This window comes from Montipora capricornis, chromosome 10 (genome assembly GCF_036669925.1).
Source record: "Montipora capricornis isolate CH-2021 chromosome 10, ASM3666992v2, whole genome shotgun sequence".
Taxonomy (NCBI): Eukaryota; Metazoa; Cnidaria; class Anthozoa; order Scleractinia; family Acroporidae; genus Montipora; species Montipora capricornis.
The window spans coordinates 34424139-34436638 of record NC_090892.1 but is presented as its reverse complement, the minus strand read 5'-3'; the positions used below and the strand labels follow the sequence as shown (position 1 = coordinate 34436638).

General features: G+C 38.3%; 1 protein-coding gene across 1 annotated transcript in view; it reads right to left on the bottom strand.

Moving 5' to 3' along the window:
- Positions 1-12500, bottom strand: part of LOC138019103 (xanthine dehydrogenase/oxidase-like) — a 125308-nt gene that overhangs the window by 32199 nt on the left and 80609 nt on the right. Inside the window, exons 24-29 of the mRNA XM_068865775.1 lie at positions 10528-10607; positions 9414-9523; positions 2713-2817; positions 1564-1642; positions 1204-1318; positions 573-653 (exon numbers count right to left, since the gene is read on the bottom strand). Coding sequence (XP_068721876.1) covers positions 573-653; positions 1204-1318; positions 1564-1642; positions 2713-2817; positions 9414-9523; positions 10528-10607 — 570 coding nt within the window. The remainder of the gene's footprint in view (positions 1-572; positions 654-1203; positions 1319-1563; positions 1643-2712; positions 2818-9413; positions 9524-10527; positions 10608-12500) is intronic.

The window sequence follows — 12500 nt, the reverse complement described above, 5'->3', positions numbered from 1 at the left end:
AGACAGATGATTCGTCTTGACGGATGATCTGCCTGGGTGGATGATTCGTCTCTGTATAAATCGAGCCAGTCGTAAGGGGTACGCTTCACCTGGTTTGGATGCAACCTAATCATTTATTTTCATTGAGCATTGCCGAGTTAACACCGTTTTACTCATGTCTGACACAAGGCTTGGTAAGGCTTCTTCATAAGAGCTTCATAACTGGGCCGGCTTATTCGGCAGATAGTTTTGGATGATTCGTTTTTCACGGTTAGTTTTTTCATTTGCATTACAATGTAATCTAACGTGGATACGAGGCAATTTCGGGTTAAAACTACAAAATAGCCCCAAATTGCCTCACATACATGCTAGATTACAATGTAATGCAAATGAGAAAAACTAACCATGAAAAGGGCTATTCATTCAAACATTACAAAAGGCATGACTCGCAGGAGATATTCATTCCAGTAATAAGTAGTATGCATCGAGAATAATTCTACAACTGTTACTTTTTAATAAACAATTTAATAGGGAAAGCGATTTGCTGTTACCAAGCCAACCTTGCCAACAAACTGATAGATTCTAGATACTACCTGGTGCTCGACACCACGTGCTTGATGCCGTATTAGTTTTTGTAGCGTATGGAACAATTTTCCAGTTAGGGCAGAAATATGCTAGAACCAAGAGAAGACAAAATCAGCTAAAACTTTACTTCGACTAATGCTATACATGTCAAATAAAAAAACAACAACAACAACAATTGAAGTAAGAAATGCATTTCTGGGCTAAAGACAGCATTTTTGGTTTTTTTCCACGCGGCCTCATATCTTAGGCTTTCAGAGAGCTCATTTCCCGTTTGAACAGATTTATACAGTAAATATTAAAATTAAAGGCTTTATATTTTGCGATAGCAATGACCATTTCACAAAGAACTTACATCTCTTTCTCTTTACGAACAGTGTGTACTTCCTTTGTCTTCTCAAAAAGGTTACTAACCAGTACTTTAAAACTTTTAGCAAGGTGCTTAAGCAAATTGTCGTTTTAAAACAGTCCTTACTGTACTACTGAGATAATAATGAATAGTAAGAAGACTTCACTGAAGTAGCTAAAATCTTTGTGTAAAACAGGTCGCTCTCTTAGTCATATTGAGAACATTTTGGTGTTCAGGGGACTAGGTACAACTATGGCAAGGCAACTATCATAGGAAATGACGAGCATACGTACCATTGTCTGCATAAACTTGGGCAACAGACACATCAACCTCATTGGGACTCGAACCACAATCGCAATAAAAACTCAAATCAATTCCATTGAGTTTCCCTTCACTGGTGACACCAACCTTACAAAACAATATGTGTGAGGAATTTAGCACATCTAACTAACGTTCTCAAACGTATAACAGCGTAACGCCAAATCTACATAACATTTATATCGAGGAGATTGTGACCAATGCAGTGTTTCGGTTACTTCATCGGAAAATCATTACGGATGAGTGAACGACCTGTCCTTTACAGTGTAATGTACATTTATTCTTAGTTACCGGATATGTTATTTGATTTTTCTATCCTTAGCTCCTCTCCATACCTTATATGTTGCTTTGTATGGTTCTCTTCCTCCAATCATCTCCATGTTAGTGTTCAAATTCAACCGCATACGCACTGGCCTTAAGAAGAAAACAAAGTCAGTGTCTGCGTGGGTTTTACATTTTGTTTCTACAAGGATTGCCTCCACATCGTAATTTAAATTTTTCTCCTCCCTTTTAATCAAGTAAACATCAACTTCGTTCCGGCTTTTACAATTTTTTTCTAAATGGTCCCTGGTGTTTGATCAAGTCTTACTAAAGTCAGAAAACTCAAAGCAGCGCCGAAAGAGGTGATGATCTGAGTTCTATTGCGGACAAAGCGTAAAAAGAGAGTGAAAATGAGTTATTGAGACTGTTTTGGCGGTTCTTTTATTTCAGGAAAATCAGTAGAATACATGGAAGACTTCACGTTACTATACTATCTTAAGGAGATTTGACAGCTTATACTTTACTCCTTAACACAAAAATCCTATTATTTCAACGTCATGTGATTGGTCGGTGCAGGCTACGATCGCTGATGCAGTAGAGTCATTGGACTTTCAGTATGATACACGGTGGAAATTATCATCTTCAGCGGGGACCACGGAGTACGTTTGAAAGTGGCGGGGGGGGGGGAGGGGTTGTTAGGGAACACGGAAGTCTGAGGGGAGGGGGGAAGAGGTTTAGAAGAAAACAACACAATAGGAAAAAAGTGGGGTATAGCCCCCAGCCCCTCGGATTTTTGTCTTTAGGAGTAAATTATAAGCCGTCAAATCTCCTTAAGATCATACAGTAACATGAAGTCTTCCAAGTATTCAAAAGAACTGCCAATACAGTCTCAATAACTCACTTTTACTTCTTTCTTTTTAGGTCGTCAGCCCTGATACTATTATTTTAGAAGACGCACTATTTAGATCCTGTAACTGGGGGGTAGATACCATTGACCTTGTATAGAACAAACGATAAAATTACATCTACCGCTTAATCATGCTTTACAATCTTATTCCTCAACAGTCGAATTTGTCACTTAAGACAAAAACTAATCTACAGCGACTACTACTACTTTGCGAAGCAAGATCGTATCAAAGGACATAAAACTGAGGACGTAAAATTGTTTAGCACATTAAGGTAGAAATGGAAAAAAAAAACAATAAAGTTTGTTTACTTCTGACCTTTTTGTAACAAAAGTAGCCAAGGCACATGCTCCAGCAATCAGACTGGGGCGACTAAATCTGGCACCATATGCTCCTCCACATCGCTTCACACTCATATTCACACTGACAAAGTACAGAAGAATATGTATAGCAGGTTAAGACAGAGGATATTACTTTTTTTTTAACATGATGAAATAAAATTCATATCTTCAAGCAACCACGTGATTTTCTTTTTATTATATAGAGCAAAAAACACCAAGCACAAACTTTAGCGCGAATTCTTACAGCTCGGCAGCTGGAATTTCTTCAGTGTTTCTTCACTTGGAAGGAACTCCTTGAATACTTTTATGTCGTAGGAAGTTTTTGTTCTTCGTATTAGCATTTTCTTGTTCATTAGAGAAGGAGTTTACGTCAATTTCAGAGAACTTCACGAATCTATAGCTCGTCATTTTTCACTGACTGTTTGCACAAACCATGCAATAGGGGGAAATGAATTCATCAATATCCTCACTAGCGAGGATGGAATATACGCCACTCGGGTCTCGGTATGCTCTAGTAAAACAGGCCTGTCTATATAATGAAGCAAATTAATGCTAAACTGGCGAATTCAGGGTTTGATAGAACTTCACATACGATCACAAATGTGAGTTAAGTATCAAGGGTTGTCATTACCTAATCAGCTACATACGTAATGACATTCGTGTTAAATGGGGTAGGTGTCACAAAGTAACCCTCTCACCATGGCCTCAACCAGAACCAAAACCAAACAGCAATATATGAAGTTCTTAAGCTTAAGACGACACCTTGGAACACGAAGTAAAGCTGATGCAAAGTTTACGCAAAGTACCATAGAGCTGCATTGGAAATGAATGGAAGTACCTGATGACAAACATCTCAGAGAAGCAAAGTGGAGCAGAAGATCAAACCAAATCTAAACTAGAAGCTACATGAGCGTAAACTGGGTTGCCTGTGGTACATGTTAAACAAAAACAGAGGGCACTGAGTTGGACGGTATTGAAGGCGCGGAAATTGGATTTCCCAGGAGTAATGCTGGCTGGGCCAATCCGAAAATAACAAAGGAAAAAGCCTAGAAATTCAATAGGTACTCGTAGTAACTTCTACAATGGAAGAAGCAGGCCAGGGTATCGAGCTCTAATGCAGCATATTTCTCATCATCCCCAGATATGCTCAGTCCGAGAACGAAACACTACTGAGTTTTAATTCGTTTTCTCGAAACGAAACGTATCTATTTTGACTTCAGGACAACCTATTTACACACTGAGGTGTAGTGGCCAATCAGACTAAAGTTTGAAATAGCTATTACCGGTATTGTAGTTAAGCCCACGTCTCAGCGGTATGAACTTCAGCATAGGAGGCCAAAGCTCGCGTTACGCGCGAGACATGACTGTCAAAGAGTCCCGTCAGCGACAACACTGTTCTGGACATTCTTTTTTTGAGGACGTTTCACGACAAAGGAGCAGAGAAGCGAAAAGTTATGAAAAAATGTAGGAAATGAAGTAAGTTGACTCACCTTACTCGTTTTCTTTTTTCTATTCGAGGTTTTTAAAACTGCTTTGGGACGTTGTTATTTGAGAGGCTGCAGTAATCTTCCCAAGATGAAGTCAAGGCTGGACTCAGCGATGCACGGAGAAATGTACTCAAAAGCATTTTTCTCCCTGAAAAGCAAGTTCCCTGCGAAGTTTTTCCTTCCAACGAAAAGAGCATAGTCAACCTCCTTCCGAGGGTGTCTGGAGCGGGAGACAAAGAGACTCGCGATACCGGTGCCACGCTATAAGCAACTGAGCTATGAAGCCACTGACGTTGGGAGCTAGTCATTTAATGGTTGTAATGTTCCCGTGAGGAATGAATCAACGATGAAGTGATACATGAAATGAATCATACATTGAACTGCGCACCGGTATCGCGAGGTCACGGGTTCAAACCTCGATGAACTCCTGAATTTCTCAGGCTTCTCTACGCAGCTGCTATAAATCGCGTTCATAACTGCGAGGATCATAGCTTCACTTGATTTATATCCGCAGTTCAATACATGATTCATTTCATATATCATTTCATCGTTTAAATAAAGTAAGTTAACCCACCTTGTTTATTTTGTTTTGTCTTTTCGAGCTTTTTTGAACTGTTTTGAGATGTTGTTGTTTGAGAGGCTGTCGTAATCTTCCTAAGTCAAACCTAAGGCTGGACACAGCGATTCACGGAGAAATTTAGTCGAAAGCCTCGTTCTCGCTAAACAGCGAGTTCCTTGCGCAATTTTTCCTTCCAACGAAAGGAGCACAGTCTGTGTGCCTCCGTCTGATCAGCTTGCTGAAAGCATCATCCCTTCGGCTCGAATGAGAAAGATTTCCTTCACATTTCTAGTCCAGACACTTTTCCCTTGTCTTTTAGGCTACGGGAATGAAATTAGGGATCTTGCCCGCATGAAAGTGCCACTCGCCCCTCCATTACACAGTCGATCCTGTCCGTGAAAAGATATATGGACTGTGGGGAAAGGGTTATTTTTTCCAAGGACCAGATCCGACTGTGTACCGTACGGGTAAGTGGTAAAAAATCTGGAAGAACTTTTAAATGTGTGTTTGGGGAGGGGTGGCAGTATAGGTCTTGTCAACCTTTCGGGAAAGGAATCACAACGCATTTGATTTTGTGGCCAGACAACCATTGGCAAAACGTTTCACGGCAAGGTATTGAATGTACTACACATGGAATTCCACGTGAAAGGCAAAAAGTTGTTGTCAAATCGATCGGACGCAACCGAAAATATACTCACGTCCTTCGAATTTTTGTATGCCCGTCAGAAGGTCCGTATTCAAACTAAAAAGTGAGCAGTCCAATTGAATGATAACGAAGGATACTAATAGTCTGCGACACCTTTAAAGAAAAAAAAAAGTTTTTTCGTGAAAGAAAACAAGCGAAATGTTTATCCATGATAAAAGGTGTTTGTAAAAAACGTTGAAACTGATCTAGATAAAAAAATTATTAAAAACTGAATTTCGACTGCAACTGCGGTCTTCATCAGAGTGACTAAAATATGCTGGCTATGTGGAAATTCTAGAAAAGAATGTCAATAAATGGCACAAAAGAATCTTTTTGGAATCATGGCACTCCACAATAGACAAAAATGCGGTGAACGAGCGGAAGCCATTCCCCTCTGTCTATAAGACATTATTGAAGCCCTAGGGGATAAGTAACTTCTTATTTTAGTTTTAGCATATTACTCTTGAACAGCATATTTTAGTCACTCTGATGAGGACCGCAGTTGCAGTCGAAAATTCAGTTTTTAATAATTTTTCATCTAAATCAGTTTCAACGTTTTTTATAAACACCTTTTATCATATAATGGATACTGATCGCCCATCAAGTGTTTATCCATGGGAAGCAAACATGTTCGGCTTTCGATCAGTCAGTGTCATATGTTTATGTCACCTATCGACCTCAATCTGAATGTGCAGGTATTTTATTTTGTTCTTTGATTTTCTTTTTTCTTTCGAATGTTAAACAAAGCGATTCCTCAGTCGCAAGCTCGTACAGTGAGTAGGCAGTTTTGACTTATTTATATGTAATTCAACAACTTAGTCTAAATTGTCGCTGTTATATTTTGTGAAACTTCACACCAGGCTTTAGCGTTTAATTTATAACACAAATTGTGAAGTATATATTTGGCGTCGGTAAAATAAAAGAGACATTTTTTAAGCAAACGTAGTGTGTGGTGTATTTTTTATGATAGTGTATGTTCTGTAGAAGCAACTTTAGCTACAAACGAAATATTCTATTTTGGGAACTTCAATCGCCGCTCAACATTGAAGGTTTTATTGGCCACAAAAGCCCTTCTTTTAGCTTGACCGCTTTTGTGGGAATATAGCATCAGGTGTGTTGACCTTTAATTATTTATTGAAAAAAATGCCTTGTCAAACGATTACGCTTTCGCCTAGTTGTAGGTCAAAATATAACGAAGACTGTACCTCAGTGGGTCTCTTTCCCTCTCGATCCAGAGACCCTGGGAACGAGGTTGACTATGCTCTTTTCGTTGGAAGGAAAAACTGCGCAGGGAACTCGCTTTTCAGCGAGAAAAAGGCTTTCGAGTACAATTCTCCGTGAATCGCTGTGCCCAGCCTTGACTTCGTCTTAGGAAGATTAGGACAGCCTCTCAAACACCAACGTCCTAAAACAGTTTTAAATACCTCGAATAGACAAAACAAAATAAACAAGGTGAGTTAACTTACTTTATTTCGTTCATTCATTGATAACTTTTCACTTCTTTTCTCTTTTGTCGCGAAACTAACTCAAAAAACAAAACAAAAAACTGTCTAGAACAGTGTTGCCGCTGACCTGACGCTTTGACAGTCACGTCTCGCGCGTAAAGTGAGCTTGGGCCGCCTATGGTTTCAGAAGGGGTGAAAAGAGGCTTTCGGGTCAAAACAATAGTCTCTTATCGAAGGACTGTGTGATTTCTTGATTCTCGACTGTTTTCTTCGCTTTTTTTTTCCGAGTAATTTGAGATTAATTTTGTCTGGCCTAAGTGTGGAAAGGCACTGTATAGCATATGGATGTGTTTGTAGGCAAAGAGGTAGAGTTATATTTCTAGTACAAGCAGTTTATTTTGGAACTTCCTGGAACTTGCTGTAGCAAGAAAAAACTTGAACTCTTCGATTCAAAACAGGAACTAGAAGTTTACGAACGTGAATTCCTTATGCTGTGTGGTTGAGTGTTCTTGTGTATTCTCACGTCTTCTTATGTGGTTCGAACTAGCTTGAACATACAATATTATGAACAAAACACTACCAAAATAACATTCTACACTGTGATCTAAGGCTAATAACGTGATAAAGGGAAATCAAATAAAAAACAAATAAAAGGCACTTTAACCAAACGATGAAATAAAAATATTATTCTACACAAAACTGGAAAATTCTGGACTTACGTAAGCTCCGAGTTGTCAATGATTCCTTAAATTTTGATTCGTTATAGATGATCTTTTGTCTTCCAGATGATAAAAAGGAGTGGGTTGTTCGGTGAAGGCTAGACATAATAAAGTTACTTTTAAAGGAAAACAACGAATTATTTGAGTACAACATGCAGGAAACGATAGACCTAAGGCCTGTTTTAAACGTGACATTTCACATGTGCCGAATCCCACGCAAATGAGCGAAAACAATAGATTTTTCTCATATGCATTAGATTCGGAACATGTGAAATGCGACGTTGAAAACGGGCCTAAGCACTACAAAATTAGAAATTTATTTCACGAAAGCTATACATTATTGGGCGTGTGAAAAACAAAACTAACAGCAGTGTTAACCGAAGTAAAAACCCTAAATGTACGAAACTAACTATCGAGGGCAGCTTCCATTCAACAACTGTAGTTTCTCTTCTCCTGAGAAAAATGTAAATTCTGGACAGGAACTCTTTTTTTTTTTTCACATTTCATGGGCTAAATCTCTCAGTCCAATCGAAAGAACACTTGAAATACAGAGTGGCTAAAAGCTCTTGTCATCTCATTGAAAACAACTAGCAATCAAATATCCACCCACCTATGCAAATTAGTTAAGCCTGAGTCATTTCGAACACGATCAATCCACAAGACCGAAAAAAAAAAGACGGAAAAATCTAACAAAAACCCTTTACAGCCAAAAATTTTATTGAAATAAACAACATAATTGCTTTTAGGAGGAAGAAAAAAACTCTTAAAGAATCATTGTATTGCGTGCGTGCAAACAAGCTGTGACAATCTTTGTCAAAAACTATACGCAACTAAATAAATTTCCCACCAGTTTTCAGGATCAAAGCATTTACTGAAGGACCTTTTCCTTGAAAAATGATGCAAAAAATGGACAGCAAACTTTCAGTCAAATAATTCTTGAGTAACAACAATTAATCTAATTTCCAATTGTCTTCACCTGAAGACTGCGCAGAGTTGAGTACAAATTAATAGCCAGACAACAGAGATCACAGATCCACTCAAGCTGTTCCATTCCTTCTCTGAGTTTGTTAAACCCATATCCAACCAGAAAAAAAGTTACCAGAGAATTTTTCATTTGGTTTCAGTGTTGTACATGACACTACAGTTAGTAAAATATTAGAAATACAACTCACTTTGATACGGCTCGACGGGTGAAAGATGCAATTGTTGTCGAAGTCCATTACTCGTCGCTTTTTAAGATTCCAGATGTTTAACTTTTCACCGCCGGTCTTGTTTATCCAACTGACGTTCAATTTTTGAGCTCCATAAGGGTATATTTTGTTTAAAGATTCACTAAAACGCCCTTCGCGCTACAATGATTTCGATGCCATATTGCAGGTTAATTAAATATTTTACTATGTCTACCAGATAAAATCTACGCCTTTCTTCTATCTCCTGAAATCTTCTAAAGATACGCGGAGAAGTCTCTAGGAACAAAGGCGATACTTAACACGGGAGTGACGGAAAGACCTATTGCGCAACTTTTCCATTTTCCGATACGGAAAAAAATAAAACTGAGAAATTTTCATGTTCTGCCTGGATTGCCATATATGGCAACCCAGTAATTAAGTAGCTATTGACGTGAATGAGGTGACAGCTCTCGCTACTTGTTAGAGGGCAACAATACCTGGCACTCTTCAAAACTAAAGCGTCTTTATAAAAAACTCGACGTCAATTATTTCAACACTTACCATGTGCAGTAAAATATAAAAAAATCCTTGGTTAATGCAAATCAGTGACTAACCTTTGAACAGGAAAGTTAAGAACTTGAGCAACAGCTGCCTGTGTATCATCAATGCACTGAGTTGGACAGTGGACAGTAATGCCATCATCTTCAGGAACACACATTGTAACCTGTCATGCAAAATGCTGGCATAGCATAAAGTTCTAAAAGCCTCAATTAAACAAAAACAAACTAATCCTGGGTTGGCAGGGGGTTGGGTTTAAATGATGAGGTAATTCTAACAATAATAATGATGATATTAATCACTTGTGGAAGACCATGTCACTTGTAACTACTAGAACACAAAGAAGAATGCTTGAACATTGACGGTGTCACCTCAGTTTGCAGCTAGCACCTTTGTGTCAACAACATGGATTGAAAAACTGGGGGTTAAGATTGGAATTGCACTGCTACAGAAAACTCTGTTATTACTAACGGCCAGGATTTTTAGAAACGTTTTTCTAAGTACCAGGAGAACGACCCCAGTGAACCCTTGACCATTTGCTATGACTCGCTGCCTTAAGATGTATGTCGGCATAAGAACAGCCAGAGCTCAGAACTAAATGGAAAATAATACTAATGTATATGCACAGGAATCATGTTAAAATTCAATTGTCCTTTTATCCAGCGAAAGACCTGTTCAACTGGCATTTATAAGTAAGAGAATGCATTTGTTTACTGAGGCGGCAGAAGGGGAAAATGCTTCCCGCCAAGGCACCCGATGATAAAATCCCAGTTAAACCTTCTGTGGGTTAGAGTAAACTCCTAACCGAGCTCATTTAACAATTTTATCAATAAACTTTTCTGCTCTTCACTCTTGAAAACCCCCCCCCCCCCTTTTTTTTTACCAGTAGCTGTTGCACACATTTCCAATCGGTAATAAAGCTTTCATTTGCGAACAACTAACAATTGAATTTACTGAATTGAGGAACTTCACCAATTCCAAAGGCGCTGGGGAAATCTTAAGTCTTGAATGAGGAACATTGATTTTAATAACTTTTTTTTTTGTCGAGGGTGAAGAGAAAGAGGTGTGAATTTGGATTTAGTCCTGTTTCTTTCCCTTGCAAACTGCCCTCAATCTTTAATTTTTTTTATCTATAGTGTACAAAAACACCACAAACAATAGGTTTCTGACCTGTGTTTCCATATGAAAGTGGTACTGGTGATCTGTGTATATGGAGCCCTGCACAACTGTTGCTGAGTTTTTAATTGCAGCTAATGGAGAAAAGTACAGTCATGGGTGAGACTATGAGGGTCTCGGTCCAGCATATTGTCTTATGAGAGATGCTTCACAATAAGACCAACTTTGTCTTCTCAATGACCCGTCTACGAAAGGTAGGAAAGGCTGGGGTCGAGTTAGGCTGGCCATATTCCAGAAAAAAATTCTCTTATGAATAATGAATGTCGTAAATTGAAAATTTATAATAACAATAATAATAATAATAATAATAATAATAATAATAATAAGGGCTTAACAATGCCTAATATAAATATAACAAGATTAAAATACATGCATGTATATACAATAATTTTAATAGCGTCTACAAGAGTTCAACTGATATATATATATATAGGTAGGTAGGTAGGTAGGTAGGTTGGTAGGTAACCTTATGTTACCTTCATTACCTTACAGATTTTGTAAATAGCCAATTTTCAATTAGACTGTGTTTCTAATTAGTTAGCGTAATATAGTTGCGAGAAAACTTGCTGGCCTTTAATTATTAGTTAATAGGTAGTCAATAATCCATCCTTTCGTAATAAGTATGGTTAATTTGTTAAACTAAGTGTTGTTGTGTAACCTTATTGTCTTTTAATAGGTGTGTTCTTGTATTTGGCTTGCCCCGTCTCGCTTAGCCTTTTTCTAGCTATTTGCGGGGTAAGCCATCCACTTTCATATTTAGCTCAATAAAGTTGTTGTTGTTGTGATATATCAAAATAATAAGATTTAAGAAATATACAATGTTTATGCTACGCTTTACCAAAGTTCAAATACGCAGCCATTCCGACCATACTACTAATATACAAATAAAACTCTGAATAGAAGACCTTTAACGTACTAATAATTATAAAAAAATCCAAAATATACAAAAGATCCAAAGAGAGATATAGCTTATCTAATTCGTAGGCTTCAGAGCCCTCTTAAAGGCACTTGCGTTTGCCGAGGACTCTTCACGGGAAGTTCATTCCAGTGCTTTGAGCCTGCTATGGAGAAAGCCCGGTCACCATACAATTTTGTGTTGGTCTTACCAACCTCAAGATAATTCTGCTAAGTGATCCACAATAAGTCCTGTAATTAAGCAGTTCTGGGATATAAGAAAGCGATTGACCCTTTACTCCTTTATACACAAGAAATATAATATGAAATATAATTCTCTGATTTATCGGTAACCAATCATGTAGACTGTAGAGAACCCGTGAAATATGCGTCCAGTTTGGAGCTAACAAAACTGGGCCGATTTACATATTTTAGAAATGTGTTCCTCTTGTGAAAGATAACTGTCAAAAACTACTCCAAGATATACTTGAAACAGACTTAATGCATTCATAAGCAATAATGATGCAATTCAATTCAGGCTCAGCACGGAACTTGGAGGTAGAGACAAGTACCGGTAGTTCAGATTTCTCTTGGTTTAATTTCAAGCCCTTGTGGACCATGCAAGTTAAATGTCTCTCACCTACAGCTCCATCTTAAGTTTAACCATCTGCAATTCATCACTTCAATTGGTCTTAAACGCCCCGGCGCTTAATAATCTTTCCAATCGGAATGGTGTAACCCAAATAGAACAAGGGCCCCAACACAGACCCTTGTGGCACACCTCGGTCCAGGCTTCTTGGAGAGGAATTGCTACTCTCAATGACAGAAACCAGACGAGAGCAGTCCCTTTGACACCAAAACTACTGAAGAGTCTAGTGAGCAAAGTTGAGTGCTCTACATGCAGTGTCAAAGACAGCTGACAGATCAAGTGCAGCCGAAAGAAATTGATGCATTTCCTATGATTTTTTTCATAAATTCTCTTCCAAATGCACGTTAACTGATGTAAATTCCAGAATAAGCTCATTCACTGGATAATGTGGTTTAAGGCGGTAAAAGACTAAAAGTACGCCAGT